At 32.3% G+C, this 16,925-nt stretch overlaps 2 protein-coding genes across 2 annotated transcripts; both read right to left on the reverse strand.

The window, feature by feature from the left end:
• Positions 1–4,680: 4,680 nt before the first annotated feature.
• LOC132730098 (short-chain collagen C4-like) lies at positions 4,681–6,887 on the reverse strand. Its single transcript, XM_060715954.1, has 2 exons — positions 6,661–6,887; positions 4,681–6,187 (listed from the first exon to the last, which is right to left on the reverse strand). The coding sequence occupies exons 1-2, from the start codon at positions 6,800–6,802 to the stop codon at positions 5,607–5,609; spliced, it is 723 nt and encodes a 240-aa protein (XP_060571937.1). The 5' UTR covers positions 6,803–6,887; the 3' UTR covers positions 4,681–5,606.
• A 4,213-nt stretch (positions 6,888–11,100) lies between these two features.
• On the reverse strand, positions 11,101–13,545 carry LOC132730108 (uncharacterized). The gene is made up of 2 exons (XM_060715965.1): positions 13,359–13,545; positions 11,101–12,960 (listed from the first exon to the last, which is right to left on the reverse strand). Exons 1-2 carry the CDS (start codon positions 13,498–13,500, stop codon positions 12,341–12,343), a joined length of 762 nt encoding a protein of 253 aa, XP_060571948.1. The 5' UTR covers positions 13,501–13,545; the 3' UTR covers positions 11,101–12,340.
• Positions 13,546–16,925: the final 3,380 nt, after the last annotated feature.

A 16,925-nucleotide genomic window follows, 5' to 3' on the forward strand; every position in this document is an offset into this window, starting at 1 on the left:
CCGTTTATATATATTTTCAATGCAAGTTAAAAGTTTAGCATGCTAAAATACTGGATATTTGGCATTCATCCTTTAATTTACACAATTTACACCCAGATAACAAATATTTGCCATTCACCCTTTACTAAAATTTATGTTTACAAGCTCAGTACACAACAGAAATACAATAAAAACATTTAGAATTTCGTTTGTGGCAAAGAGAAAGTATTGTTACTGAAGGAAATTAATATTCTCACATTTGTTCTATCCATTTGGATTTTCTTTCGCTAGGACTGATCATGAAACATGCTACTATAAATTCGAATATGTTTTCAAGGCTATGCATAGTCTGTCCGTAGTAGAAAAGAAACTTGAACATTTTCAGGAAACTAAGCTTGTGAAAGAAGGCACTCGTACTGTATATAATAGCAGAAGTGATTTTATTTATCTGTTACAGTAATCAATTCTTTGCGATTGCATATTTTCGAAAACTTATTTGTGAATTATGACTTATTTTCTATCTTTAATTATGCATTCAAATGATTTCAATATAGGCGGCATTTAGTTGTATCACATTATACACATACATGTACATTTATTCTTGTTTAACTGGTGTGTGTATCATAATAAATGTCATGGATACGAAGGAAAGCAGCATTAAGTAATAAAGCCGCCTACTTTAAATCATTAACATTAAGGGTAATTAAAACATGGATCCATCCGAGACAGTTAACTCAGTTACATGAGTACTTGCGATTCCACTGTTTATGAACTGATTAAAATTTTTAATTTATCTGAAAAGGTATCTCTTAAAATTTAGGAGACACGTTTACTAGATGGGGAAGTTTTACTTGTCCAACATTGATTTACGATGGTTTTGCTGGAGGCTCTGCTCATATCGTAAAGGGTGACGCGACAAATTATGTTTGCCTGCACAAACAACCAACATGGAACGATACAAATATATATTAATCACAAACGAATCTAATGTATTGGGCCGTGTATAAGACTGGTGGCATAACATGGGCGAAGATTAATTAACACGATGTTCCATGTGTCGTTTGTTAAGTACCTAGCAGCAATATTGTCATGATTCCCGGATGAAATGTTTGTCTTTTATCATGAAAAACATACTTTGTAGTACAGCGTATATCTAATGTCAGGTCACGATTTGCCTTCGTCCGCCACGGAATTTGTCTGTGTTCATGATCGACCGGAAGCATTTTCTGATATAAGTGTACACCATTATGGCAAATTAATATATTTTGTGTATGCAAAGTGCGGATCATTAAAATGCCCACCGTATAAAGAGGGAAAGGAAATAACATGCACTGTTTGCTTGTTTTGAGAGCGTGATCGTTCGATATCAGAAGTTAACTAATCAAAAACGTTAAATGTGAAAGAAAGAACTTTAATATGTACATAACAAATCTTCTGAAAAGCAGGAAAATAGTTTTAATTTGATTATAATGATAATCAAGCGTGAACATATTTTATGTACGATCAAACTAGTTAAAAGTTTCTACTTTTAACGAAATGGATATACCATTATTTATGTTGTGCATGAAACTACAATTACAGAATCGGTAAGAAATGATCAATTATTTTTGTTTTAGTTTCAAACGTCTGCTGACAGATTCGGCTAAATTTCAATTACTCTCGTTCATGGTCAGTTTTTTTTCTCTCTCAAATTTGTCTTTGAACAAGGTTCTCTCAATAAGATAATTTGCATTATTTTTAACTTTTTTAATAAGCAGATAGTGTTTTGGAGTGAAGGATATTTATTTGTCATTTTGATTCAATTACATTTTGCAGTTATATTGTAGTAATGCTCCTTATGGTTATAGTTTTACTAACATGCATTTTGTAGTTAAATAACACAATATTTAAAATTGACTTCTCCTGATAAATATTTAAAAAGATGTTCCCTTAAAGATCCTGTCACGCAATTATTCCATGGTTCTAAATATGATGCTCAAATTAAGATTTGTCAATATTATAAGTTCCAACCAGCATTATTTATAAAGATATTACCCAATTTAAAATTCCATGTAAATAAAGGGAGGTAATTAGAAATAAATTTTCTATAAATTCTCAGTAAAATTTCCCGATAACAAATCAATGCATGTAATTTAATGATTAAATATAATGTGCATAAATATCTGCGGTGCACATTTTACATAGTTTTCAATGTTTGAAAATTGTTTTGTTTGCATATTTATATACATATATTTTTTTGCAAGTGTGGTATACACACAGTTACAATATCAATCACAAAACATACAGGATCATTAAGAAAGACAATTTTATATAAGGCAATTTAAAGCATTTTACTATATCAGTATTGTATACTGTAGATAATAAAAAGTGTTTCACAAACTGATTTCTGTATTGATCTTCAGTTTTGCAACCCATATAGCATATTGCCTAGCAAAGTACATACCAAGTCTGTACGAACGAAACCTCTTCCTTGTCCCATAAATAACTTGGTCGCAGGAGCTGAAACAAGTAAAACCTTGTAAACACTGTAGTGGTCACATTGTTTTACTCAATTCTCATCAAACTTGGTCAGGATGCTTGTCTAGGTAATTGCTCGGATGCCTTCAAACATGGGTCATCTCGGATTAAAACAAACTAGGTCACAGTCGCTAAAAATATAAAAACTTTGTCAACACTCTAGTGGTCACATTTTTACTCAATTGTCCTCAAACATGGTCTGGACGTTTCACAAGGTAATTGCTCGAATAAGTTCGAATATAGGTTATCTCTAGTAAAACACTAGGTCACAGGAGCTAAAAATTAAAAGAATCTTGTTAGCAATCTAGTGGTCTAGTGGCTATTGTTTTGATCAAAATACCTTGGGAGTTGGGCTGAAAGACTGTTTTAATGATTTCTAGGTCAGGTTCGAATAAGGGTCACATGGGGTCAAAAACTAGGTCACACCGCCAAATATGGAAAACCTTAATAACACTCTAGAAGTCACATTTATGACTCAATTGTCATCAAACTTGATCAGGATGCTTGTCTATGTAAGCTTATATGGGTTTGAACATGGGTTATCTCTGATTAAAAAAAACTAGGTCACAGGAGCTAAAAATAGAAAAATATTGTTAACACTCTAGTGGCTACGGTTTTGATCGTGTATGTACGAAATGCAACATTCGTTACTATGAAAAGAAAGGTATCGTAAAAAGGTCAATAAATCTATAGAACTGCAATATTTTAGATTGTAGAGCCAAGTTAAAGTGATTCCTTGTAAAAATATATTTGGCCTTTATGATATATATTTAAAATACACAAAGGTGTAATTGAGACTTTATAAATGAAGTAACCTGAACATTGATTTGCATATTTCTTTAAATTCTAATTCTAAGTAACATATGTACATGTAGTATATATGAATATCAAAATGGCATTAAATAGCGTTATGATATTTTTCATTTTTATTATTATCCTAAAGGTTTGCTCTGTTCTGCTTACAAGGGCTCCTTTTATTAACACTGCCCAGTTCTGTGTTTGTGTGTTTTAAAGGAAAGAATGTTATTCATATTTTGAGGAACATGGGTGCTTTATTTTAAAAATCGCCAGTTAAGTGATTTGTGTCATATGTCAATGTATAATGTTTGAAGAAATTGTGTTTGTGTGAGTTTAAACAGTCTATTCAAGTTTTAAACACAACCAAATTTTGCTTATCTGAAGCCAAATATAGCATTTGCCACTGCAGTCCTTGATTATGTTCAAATCAAACCTAGAATATTGTTATATTTACCATGTTTGGTGTTTTGATAATGTTTGTGGCTACAATTGAATCTATTTTATTTTATAAAAATCTGGAAACAAAGTGATCCCTCGGAAGCACGACCAACAACAAAATTACGTGGAAATTGCAGATTCGGTATTATTGAGTCTGTAAATGAGGGATAATGAATACGTGCAACATCCCTCAACCCTCCTAGCACCGGTTGAGCGGTACTCAATTATCATTACTCAAAAGTGCTGGCATCAATGATCCCGAAGGATCAGAAAAATATAACAACACTTAAGTGAAGTACGGGGCAACTTTTATCAGCTGCCACAGGACACTTGACACCTGCTGTTGTGTAGTATAAAATCTGGAAACAAAGTGATCCCTCTATGTCATAATTTAATTTTTCAGCTATACATTTGTTATCTTAATCTAAGGGTTTTCTTTTAATTTTAGGAAGGAAGATGTAAATATCGCTCAAAATATGCTGTTGTTCTTTGACATTGTTGATGATATCAACATTTTAAGTCTAGATGTCCGCAACTGGATATCCTTGCTCAATGATGCCTAGAACTATCTTGGAAATTCAACAACCATGCAGTGTATTGATTATTATTACAAAGAATTGAAGCGACAGTACAGCTTTGATGATCTTCCAGAAAGGGTATATAATGTAGACGGAATAGGACATACTGAACATAACCCTCCTACTGTAGCATCTTGAGGAATACAGCCTTAAATTTCAGATTCAAGCACTCGAATTGTTGTAACTTTAACAGGGTTAGGTATTGCGAAGGATCAGCAAATTCCCTCTTACTTTGCTTTCCTTAGGATTGTAAGAATTCGGGATTATACATTGATCTGGTGGCACTTTGTAAGATTCGACGGCATCTGTGCGGTTGAAAACTATATAACAAAACGCTATTGTCCAATTATATCAAGAAATAAATAAATACTTGTTCACATGGTTCTTTTTTATTAGCGTATGTTAAACCTAAATGCTATATTCAATCAGTCTATATTTACTATTGTGTTGAAAAGGTGAGAACAGTTACCATCTAGAAATACATATCACACATTTTCTGTTCGAGAAGCATTCAAATAGAAAGACAAGATAACAAGAAATAAATCATCGTCCTTCATGCTCTTATTGCCAGACATAATTACAAATAATGGCTTTTAAGTTCTTGCAACTGTGTATACCTTACTTCAAGTGAGGCGAACTTTGCTTTCTTTAAATAGGAAGCAAAAGAGATTCTGTAGACATTAATTTATGTTTTAGGTAACACATATTTTAAGCTATTACCAACAAATTCCTTTAAAGCAGAGGATCATTAATTGACGTACTCGAAATTTGACTGTATAGATGCATTAATCATGAACAATAGTTATTGTTGCAAGTGGACGTAAAGCAAAATAAACCAAGTCCTTTAGAATTGCACTTAGTTTAACCACATACCGTGTTATTTATAATGTTTATTTTTTAAATTCTGCTAGAGGAACTCCACCGATGTTCACCCCAAAGAAAGCCCTTTAAATATAATTTTATTACATAGATTAACTGGCGGAGGGGATGGGAAGGGGCTGGCGTCAGTTAAAACGGCGAGGTATGCATACGATATTGCAGTAATATTGAATTGGAAAACGTATTTATCAGCAATTCTTTGCCCAATTTGAATTAGAAGCGTTAAAACGCTTTCCCTTCTTTGGTCATTTGTCACAATTGAAATATATAGTCAGGAAAAAACATCCCGAATTATCAGAAAATTAATATATAACAGTGAAAGGTTATTTGCCCACAATTACAGCTAATGATACATATATCTCGATAAAATATTTCCGGCCCAGTCAAAAGTCCTCCGTGGTGGCTCCTTCAAGCGTTTTAAGGAGAGTACGAGCACACAGCACAAGTGATCTGTTTCCCCGATTCATAAGGCCGACATTTCAATGAACCACATACCGCTTCAACAAAGTAAAACAAAGCCCCACTGTTATTCAATGGGCTTGAATATTCTGCAGCAGTTGGATTACCGTCGAAGCATATGTATTCGGTTCCTCCCTTATGGGTATGATATCCAGCCATCAAGTAACCCCTGTATTCTATCTTGAAGTTGTCTGGGCAATCGTCACTTCCAGGAATCATTATAATGCTCGTACGAGGAACATGACAAACAGCACATGGGATTTCATGTCTCGATAATTTGTCCCAAATACTGCCATGAGTTTGGTATTCGGCACCATATATAAGTGTCGTCCACTTTGGTTTTTTATAGTGGGAGTGATATTTTGGCTTCTTTGACAAACACATATGATTAGCTGCTGCACCAGAATGCGTGTAATGCGACCCAGCAGTAAACCCGTCGTAAACAGTCGTAGCTCCAGGAGGACAAGAAGACCGTCCCCATCTCGTGTATGTGTCCGTGGCGTGCTGTTTACTAAGATGTTCTAGTTTGTTCTTCACAGCTGAAATTCAAAAATTTGGATAATTTATCATCTGTATCATTATACAGTCGAAGTTTGAAATATCTTCAAACAAAAATACAAAAGAAGAATGACGTTCATAACAATACCTTTAATATATATTAATGTCACCGACGTGCGTCAAAGAATACGCATATTAGACTTTAGATATTTTAAAATAGAAAACTGCAACACATAGAATAGCGCTCAAAGCAATGCCGCATATTTTTCTTTAATAAGTATTTAAATGTCCTGTTCAGGTGAAGTAAATGCCTGGCTTTGTAAAATAATCTCTTCTCAAAGAAAGTCAGCTAAATATCTAATCTACGCAATTTTATTGCGTAACGACGTTGATTAATATAATGTGTATAATCAATAAATCGATATATGTGTGTAGCTTTCATTTGTTGAACATTATTTATTTTAATTTATAATAATATGTATTTAATCAAATAGCTTAAGGGTATAATACTTACTTTTAAGATCGTTTCTTAGAGATGCAACATTCCCTCTAAAGTCATTAAGCAGTTCCAGAATCTTTGCAGTATTCTCAAGTTTTTGGTTTTCGGTAGCTAGTGCCGTGTTTATTGTCAACAATGAAATCGCTAACCACAACATTATTTACACTTCAACTTGCGAATACTTTGCAAGAATAAGACGAAAGCGCAAACGATTTACTTTTAGTATAATCTTTTGTGTTTTTACGACAATTTATAGATTTCGTGTCAGACCATAAGTTTTTTACCAAATGAAAGCTATTATGATATGATTATATGATGAACGCCATTCAAATTTCGAAATGATTTTGTGCAGATATAGTTACAAAATTAGAACAATATCAGCGTCGTTAATCATGTAGCTTTTTTCGGCCCATTCCGTCAATCATTGGATGATTATGAATACAAATGTTCCGATTGAGTGTTTGTAGCGAAAGTTCTCTAAAATGTGTTTGAAACCATTTGTAAAGCAATACGCAACACAACTGCTTTAAAATATCTTAACCCTATTTAAACAAATGGGAAATTTTACCTCTTCCTGTTTGTGAAAAAATCTCTCTGTTTTTGTGCACTTTGTTAACAATTAGATATAAGCCTTTACAATACAATCACAATAAACTTTTGAAATAAATTGTAAGTTACCATAATATCATACGAAAACATATTTAGATAGCATCACGCTGTATGTTTCCTAGGGGATGTCAACTTTTTATTTATATGGTTATCAAAAGTATTTAGAAAAAGTATATCAAAGGAAAATGTGACAAAAAAGTGAAAAAACTATCACATAGTAATGACGTGGCTGGGCGAATAAACATCTATGTCGTAGAGACTTGTATAGGAAAGTGCGTTCAAATCATTTTGGCACTGAAACTGACCTATTAAATTTCTTCAAATCTTTATAAATCATTCACACGTTATAAAATATAACCAACGAATTTAAATATATTCCAACAGAAATAGAATACGTATGCCTTGGAGTAAATGATAAGGAAAACTTGCACTGTTCATATAAAGGAAAGTGAACTAAAATCGAGATTCTATCATAGAAAGGAATTGATAAAGGTTGACTATACTTGTTGTCCAAATCCAAAATATAGTTAAACTAAAATGTAAAGGATAAGGGATGTTAAAGCAAATTGCTAGGTAGATTTTATACAAAACATTACAAAACATGTATAGTAATATTATTATTACAACTTGGTTGATCGTTAATTGTAAAAAAAGAAAAGAAAATGCATTCGTTTGTGCTCGCTTCCGTTCGCATAGTTTGTGTGTCCCCACTTTAGGGGGGGGGAGGGAGATTTAGATTTTTCCCTGTCCGTCCGACCATTTGTCCGTCCTTCGTCCGTCCGTCCGTTCTCATTTTGTGTCGCACATAGAGTCATGATACTTTTGACAGGAATATTGATCAGCATGTGTAATTGTGCACCTGGTGTTTTGTATTTTGAATTTATATGTTTTGTCAGAGCTATTGCCCTTGACTTAGGGAAAATTTTCAATTTTCAATTTGTGTCGTGCGTAGCTCCAACTGTATTTAACATAGAGTTATGACACTTAAGAGGAATGTTTGGCAGCATGTGAAGTTGTGCACCTTGGATTTCACTTGTAGATTTATCCAGTATTTGTAGAGTTATTGCCCTTGATTTAGTCAAAACCGTTTCATTATGTTGTGTTATTTTGTTTTTGTGTGCTTGAGTTAGAATCAACCAACTGTACAAGAATAATGATAAACATCACTGTGAAGCTATGCATATGGGATTTTGAATGTGATTTTTTTTCAGTTTTGTTAGTGTTATTGCCTTTGACTTCATATAAATTTGTAATTTTAACCTTTTCATGCATAGCTCAAAACAAATTGACCTATTGGCCTAAAGTTTACAAGAATGTTGGTCAGCACGTGTACTTATGCACCTTGTGGTTCGCTTGTAGATCTATTTAGAATTGGTAAAGTTTTTGTCCTTCAATTAGTAAATTGTTTTAGTTGTCAACTTGTGGCACATGCAGCCCCAAAAATATTTGACCTAGATTCATAAGATTGACAAAACAGTATAGTCTGGGGGCATCCGTGTCATATGGACACATTTCTAGTTTGTTATTGTTTTTTTAATTATGAGAAGTATATCATATAATCTGGTCATAACTTAAGGCATAAAACATATATTATTGTGCCTTTAATTACATGTATCGGCACAAATATAGTTTATTTCTTTTTCAAACAAAGTGCGTCTGTTATCGGTTTGACATCCTGTAGAATTAACAGGGAAGGACTGAATATAAGAGGCATTTTCATTTATCATTTTATAATCACTAACTTAAATCGGTGAAATAGATTGGTTATTCTATAATAAAATGTAAAGGACAGTTCTTACCATTCTAAAAATATGTAAAGGATAATTCTTGCCATTTTAAAATAAAATTTTAAGAATTGCTCTAAGATAAAATGTATGGGATAGTTTTGTCACTAAAAATTAAATGTGAAGGATAGTTCTAAAAAGTTTTCATTATGCATTTGTATATATACAGACATAAACGGCTAATAATTTGACGATATTAAAAAACATATATTAAATACTTTTACACAATAATTTGTCATTTTGCACGAACAATGATACAATTTCTACCTTAACAATCTTCAATACTTTCCCTTACACAAGCATACATACATTTTAAATTTTGCATTTCTGTATGTCAACCAATACATATAAGAGGGGTAAATCTAAAATGTATAAATAAGAATCCAATCAACATACAATGTACATGGATGAGTAACATTGACATAAAAGCATGTCATCAAGATACATATACATTTAGATGATATTCCTCTCCACACCAATGATTCACAATTTTAAATCATATTTCAAATTTAAAGCTATGTCACTATTATTAGTAATCTCATGGAAAATGTAAAAAAAATATGCACATCTTTATAGAACAGTAAAATTTTTTTGACTGTTGAGTCTTTTTAAAAAGTCATCCATTCCACGAAAATATGTTAGATCTTCAATTTATATATAGCCGAATCAAAGTAAATTAATATTTAAAATGTAATTATTCATTAAATTGGACTTATTTAGATATTTAATCAATTGAGTATAAATTTGCAAACCTCACTACACTTTAATCTTAAAATTATATTTCTAAGTAACATATTTTCTTTTAAATTATATGAATATCAAAACGATATTGCATAACGTTAAATTATTATCGTAAAGGAACTCCCTTTAATGGAAGGGATTTTTTCTTGTCTTATTATTTTAGTCTATCGAAGCCTACAAACGGTTGGTATTTTCTAAACAGATTCAACAGGAAATTTTGAAATATAACATTTTATTTATTTTGAAAACAACAGTGTATTCCTTTTTTAAATCTTTCTTTATCAGTTACAGAAATAACTCACAGATGTGAGCTTTCGGATTAAAGTATATCATAGTCCGATTTTGAAATCAACACTCTCTTCAAACAGTATTTCTCTTAGTCTCATTCTTCTTGTGGGCTTCTGATCAAAACTCACATTAATGATCCTTAGCTTTGGCTGTCAATTCAAGTCGAGCCAAATGCAAATGTGTACGACAAAAACAAGTTTCTAAAGAAATCCATAAAGGACTTTAAAGTCTTTCTTAAGATATTATTATAATAATACTTTCTGTATTTAGCATGTTAGCATCACTTTTATGGTTCTCTAAAAGGTTATATCATCATTTTATATAATACTTTTTGCTTCGTCCCTAGAAAAAAAAATAAAATAACCTGTTATTCAAACATAAGTATTTATAATAAACTTTTCAAAATAAGGCACGTTTAACTTCAAATGTAAGGTTAATATGAAGTTCGCCTCGACATTATGCACATAAAACAAGGCCATAATGCAAAACGTACGGCTCTTATGAGAAAACTCGGATATTATGAGATTGAAATTGGAGAATTTTTATATGCTCTCCTCCAGCTCGGCTTTTATGATTCATTGAATAAAGTTGCAATTTTGAGATGCTGCAAAGAAGGTTTCCGAAACGTTTTTAAAAAAAGAATGACCTTTGCAATACATTTCAACAACGGAATTTTACATTAGTTATTTCTTGTTCACTTAGTACTCAAATATTTTAGATTATGTGTAGTTAATTAATTAAAGTGTCAATAATTGAATGTTTTCATGCTATTGGCTTTTGGTCTCAGGCTAATATGAAAGTAGTCAGCTAAATAACAAGGACATTATGAAATTATTTACTTATTGTCATTGAATTTATAGGTATTAACAAGTTAAGTTTGAATACGTGCTTATCATGACAATGCACAATTGTTAGCTAAAGTTAGGGAGGATAACATTATTATGTAAGCTTAAGTTTTGGAATGATGTCCCTTTATAACTTTTTTGTCAAGATTGTTATTGACATTTAACAGACGAGCGTTAACACTGCATACGGTACTCTAATTTATCGAAGTAATTATGTCTCAATTCGGGGTTTATTGGACAGCTGGGGTGTGCCAGTCCTTCCATTGCAAAGGAAATAAAGGGCTAGATAACAATAAATAGAATAAAAATAAACACAATGTCATTTTTTCGTAACAATAGAAAAGGGCACTGCCTTTCCAACAAAAAAATTTAAACAGGATCGATCCCTTGTATCCATTATCTAGCATGTCCGTCAAATGAGTACAGCTTGTCCGACAAGTCGGTGACCCATACTGGTTTTGAGATCATTTGGTCAAAGGTCAAGGTCCAAATGACCATGTCCACAAAGACCTTGTCCATCGAAAAACTAGAGAAGGTTTATGTCTACTGCATATAGATTTAGTATAGGAGTTTGTCATATATGTCCTCAACATATTTTGAATCAGTTGATGGAAGGTTAAAGTGGCAAAGGAAGAAAACATGTGTCTTCAGTACCAATATTTGGTATAGAGGTTGGTCATAGCAAAAACCAGAGCCTCAGAGATATGGAAATCGTAAGGAATTAGTGTCCGGCCACATGCAGAGAAATTGATGATTAGTGGTAAGTTATCAAATAAGGCCGGTTAGTTCGACCGACCGCCAAGATAAGAACACAAGTATTGGACAAGTGACAAACAAACTATGTTTATGAATTTTCACTATAATTGTATTTGTTTGGTTGAATATGATATATTACAACGACATTGTTCAGTTGTCAAGAAATAAATACATATTTGTTATTTTTGTTTGCATGCTTTGGTTAATCTTTATTAGCGTGTTAAAACCGTTATACCATATCCAATAAGTGTATGTTTGCTTTTGTGCTCTTAGTATGATTAAAGTGTCAGAAAAGCTGCAATCCAGAAATATAAATCACACAATTTTTCGTTCGAGTCCAGTCCAACACCTTAGAGGTAACTTTTTAAAGGGACTCCACTGAAGTTTAAAAGCATAAAAACATAACATTTGAATTTCTTACATAAATGTGGTTGGGCACTTAAAACAGAAATACATGCAAAGACAGTTATGAATAAATAAATTGAAAATCGTATTGTTTCGCTTTTTTTAGCCCGATTTGAGTGTAAAGCGTTTAAACGCTTTTCATTTTGGGTCATTTTTTAAAGTTTAAATTATCATTCTGGAAAAACGAAGTGTGCGAATCATCTAAAATTTTGCGTCTAAACCTTCATCAAATGGTACATTTATCTGGAAAAAATATTTTCAGTCCCATCATGTCAAAAAACATCGGTGGAGTCCCTTTAAAGCTTTTTTAAGGAGAGTACGAGCATACAGCGCACGTGATCTGTGTCCCCGATTCATAGGCCGACATTTCAATGAACCACATACTGCCTGAACAAAGTAAAACAAAGCTCCATCTTGATTAACTGGGCTTGAATATTCGGCGGCAATTGGATTACCGTCGAAGCATAAATATTCTGTTCCTGCTTGATGATTAAACCTACCAGCCATCAAGTAACCCCAGTATTCTAATTTAAAATTGCCTGGGCAATCATCCCGTCCAGGAATCATGATAATGCTCGAACGAGGAACATGACAAACAACACATGGGATGTCATGGTTCACCAATTTGTCCCAAATACTGTCATGTGTTTCGTCTTCAGCACCATATATCAGTGTCGTATACCTCGGCTTTTTAGAATGATAGTGATATTTTGGTTTCTTAGACAAACACATATGATTAGTTGCTGCTCCTGTATGTCTGTAAAGCAACCCAGCCGTAAATCCGTCGTAAACAGTCGTTGCTCCAAGCGGACAAGAAGACCGTCCCCATCTCGTGTATGTGTCCGTGGCTTGCTGTTTACTAAGATGTTCTAGTTTGTTCTTCATATCTTAAATCAAAACAGTTGTATTCATCATTTGTTCCATTACACAATTGATTGAATTTAAATTCTAGTTAAGATGTTTAAACCAAACTACAAAACATGAAATGGCGCTCATACTAATACCTCATATTCTTTTTAATTGATATGAATGTCCTTTTAGGATGAAATACATGGCTGACTGAGTACAATTTTGAAGATAACCGAAGTATTTTTCACTTCAAAGATAGTCGTTTGAATATCTAAACTATGCAATTTCGTAACGTAACGGCGAAGTGTGAAGTACAGAAAATCGATATCTGTGTGCAGATCTGTTCATTTAAAAATGATAAATTTTTAACCGTATTTAAAATTTAATTATATTTATAATTTAGCATATAAATATAGATGTTAGATATAACACTTACTTTTAATATCGTTTCTTAGAGATTCAACACTCCCTCCACAGTCAATAAGCATTTCCAAGACCTTTGAAGCATTCTCAATGTTTTTGCTTTCGGTAGCAAGACCCGTTTTTATGGTCAACATTGCAAAAGCTAGCCACAACATTAATTAAACTTCCACTTACGACCACTTTACAAGAATAAGACAAAAGTGTGAATGCTTTACTCCTTGTGCGAAGGTTTGTTTTTGAGGACAATTTAAAGGTTTCGTGTCAGATCTTAAAGCTTTTACAAAATGAATGCTATGAACGTTATCTAAATTTCGAAAATATTTTGTGCAGATATCAGTATCAATAGGAGTATAAGTTCTGAAGACATTGTCAGCGTCGTTACCCATTTGCATTTTTCCGGCTCATTCCGTATATCTTCGGATGACTATGAATAGTCGTCGAGGTGTTCAGACTGAGTTAATGAGACAATAATATTTAAGAATGCTCATTAAAATTAGTTTGTAATCATTTGTAGAGAAATACGCAACACAACTGCTTTAAAATATATAAACCTATATGTTGATGGGAGATTTTCCTGTTTTTCGTCCTGTTTGTGAAAATATCTCTTTGTTTTTGTACATATTGTTAACAATTTGGTACTAACCTTTACAATACAATCATAATAAACCTATGAAATATATTGTTAGTTACCATGATGCTATCAGTTTGTTGAAAAAATCCTAACATCACGCTGTATATGTCCTTCGGGATGTCAGATGTTTATGGTTGTCAAACATACTGTTAAAAAAATCACGTGGTTTGCTGTTTTCTACAGAGTAATAACAATATCAAAATTGGCACCGCTTCTAAGGGCGGAGGATGGTTGGGGTATAAAACACGACTTTTAGGTTAACTAATTGAAAGTCGTTTGCGAAAAACAACTGCAAGCAGTTCTCTAATAAATGTTTTATTTGACAAAAGCAGAATAACAAAAACAAGAACAAAACACACACAAAAAGATTAGAAAAAATGAGAAATGATATAGGCGCTATTATTACGCTGAATATAATTCGATTTATTTCGAAAACTGACATTCATCTCTAAATTCAACGGCATAAATAAGTACAACAAATCAGAGTTTTAAAGCATAATACAGACTTCTGACAACAATTTTGTTTATTCCTGTGACTTAAGTAACCAATAATTTTGAAGATTCCAAAAATAAATAAAGAATAAAATAAAAAAATAATAAAAAAACCATCACCAAAAAAAGAAAACAAAAAAAAAAACGAAAAAAAAAAAAAACGAACAACTAAGTCAGTTATGTTGAAAACATAGCATTTGAAATCATTCATGTATTAATGATATATATCATGTTGGTAAAATATTGCATCTTTAAAAATTTGCATTGATCATATTACTTATTAAATTCATAGACCTATAGAAGTATTGCTCTTTCTGAATTTTCAGTGATCAAACATATTACACGAAAACATATTTAATGAAAATTGAAATACATTCAAGAACAACTGCTTAATATTGTAATAATGAAATTTGTATTTGAGCTGACCGTAAAACTATAAAGGATTTGGCCTTTTTCAGGTATTTTACTGTTGTTGTGATATTATAAACATGTAAAGCATTTAAAGCCAAATCATGTTAACGAACTCATTAATAAATCATCTATTTTACCGAACTGCAAGAACACAAAGCTGTCGGTTATTAATCTAATCATTTAATTTCTTTCTTTCTTCATTGTGTATTTCTTTAACATCTTTACAGACGGACGGCAGAGCGGAATTGAGTCGACCTTAAACAATAGATGCACGGATTACATAAAGAATTTATTGAAATAAATCGATTATTGTTTATGTTGCCTCGGCTGAAATATTAAGTGACATATTTACTGTCGCAAGCCAAAAGAGCATACCAGGAACTGTTGTAAGATTGAGTACAAAAACAATAAGAATGAAAGTTATGGTTGCATATCTGTTTGCTTAAGATGAGGGTGTCATTCCAGACTGATTCATTCTGTTTAATTTTTGATTGCATAAACCGGTGGAGATATTCGTACCGACTAAACATGATCACACCATCGATTATAAATTTAAATTTGTACTCATTTATTCCAGTGTTGTTCAGTTTTTCGCAGAATTCCACGGGTTGGAAACCAAAGTAAAATGTGATGACAAGCACTGACGAGCAAACAGTTTTAACGCAAATTAAAATGTAGCCAATAATCATGAAAAATGTAACATGTTTGTACCACATAGTATCCGGGTTGTCTAGATATTTCATAATCATGTACATGTGTATGCTGATCATAAAGCAATTTCCGAGTGACATTGTAACTCATAACTGAAGTAGAATAAGACCAATGGTACAGAAGGCATAATATATATCAGTATGAAATGTAGTGAAAAGCTGGCCAAAATGAGGTAGAGCTAATGCTACTCCAGAGAGAATGTCTGTAGAACATAAGAAAACAGGTTGTTGTGTAAGAACCCGTTTCCACCAATACAGTCTCTATGCCTTAACAGTAAGCACATTGTAGAAACATTCAGGACGGTGATGCAGCAGCTTAGACCAAATGAAATATTCGTAAATGTCCGTTCCGGCTGGTTTAAAGTCTTCTGTGAAGTTCAAAAATCAACTCAAATTTTGATGATTTGTTATGATTTCCTGATGCCTATCATTATTATTCATTATTTGAAATACAGCTGAAATGTACAAACAAAAGCATAATACGTTTTTTAACGTTATGATAAGCTTTTCAATAACTAAAACTATTAAGAAGATCTGCATAAAGCTATTTTAGCAGTTCTCTTGCCCAATAAGTGTTTATTTATTTACTTTTTTGACTTATTATTCAATTCGTCACGAACTTGTATTGCATTAATTTCTTTGCTTCTTATACCATCGTGGACTAATTGTCTAAAATAGAGAGAAATTTAACTTCATAAAGAACGTCAAAACCGCAAAAATGAAAATTGCAGACTCGGTATGATTGAGTCTGTTTATAGGTGGTACTGAAAATATCAATTTACCGCCTCTGTCCCCAAGCACCGGATTAAGCAGTAGTGAGTTGTTGTAATTTTTAGAATTTTGAAAGAAAGATCTGCAGATTTGTTCCTGCGGCGGTTATGATAGAACCTTAAATATGAAACGTCAGTGCCATTATATGAAAAGCCAACGTAGCTTTAACAGCTGTTTGACATTTAGCAAACTTCAATTAACTATGAAAACATTGGTCATCATGTGTTTGACCTTTCTCAGACTATTTCCAAGGCATGATGTGCCTTTAATTTTCTGAGAACAATGCATCCAAAATACTTGTATGAAATATGTTTTTTTGTATATTTTGTATATTCTATTTAAATCTAAATGTGAATGCACAACATTATTGTTAAACGGTTAAAACCGTTAAGTAACGTTCAAAATTCATGTGCTTTGAAAAAAAAATCATTCTAAGCTAACTCTTTTGAGAATCGACCATAAAATTTTGGAAACAATATTGTTTTTCCGTTTGTTAACTTTATTAAAATATTTTGCCATTTTGAAAAAGAATATTAATTAGAACATGTTTAGCATCTTATTTGAA

Source organism: Ruditapes philippinarum, unplaced genomic scaffold, assembly GCF_026571515.1.
Source record: "Ruditapes philippinarum isolate M1 unplaced genomic scaffold, ASM2657151v2 ctg9753_1_1_1_1, whole genome shotgun sequence".
In the NCBI taxonomy this organism is placed as follows: Eukaryota; Metazoa; Mollusca; class Bivalvia; order Venerida; family Veneridae; genus Ruditapes; species Ruditapes philippinarum.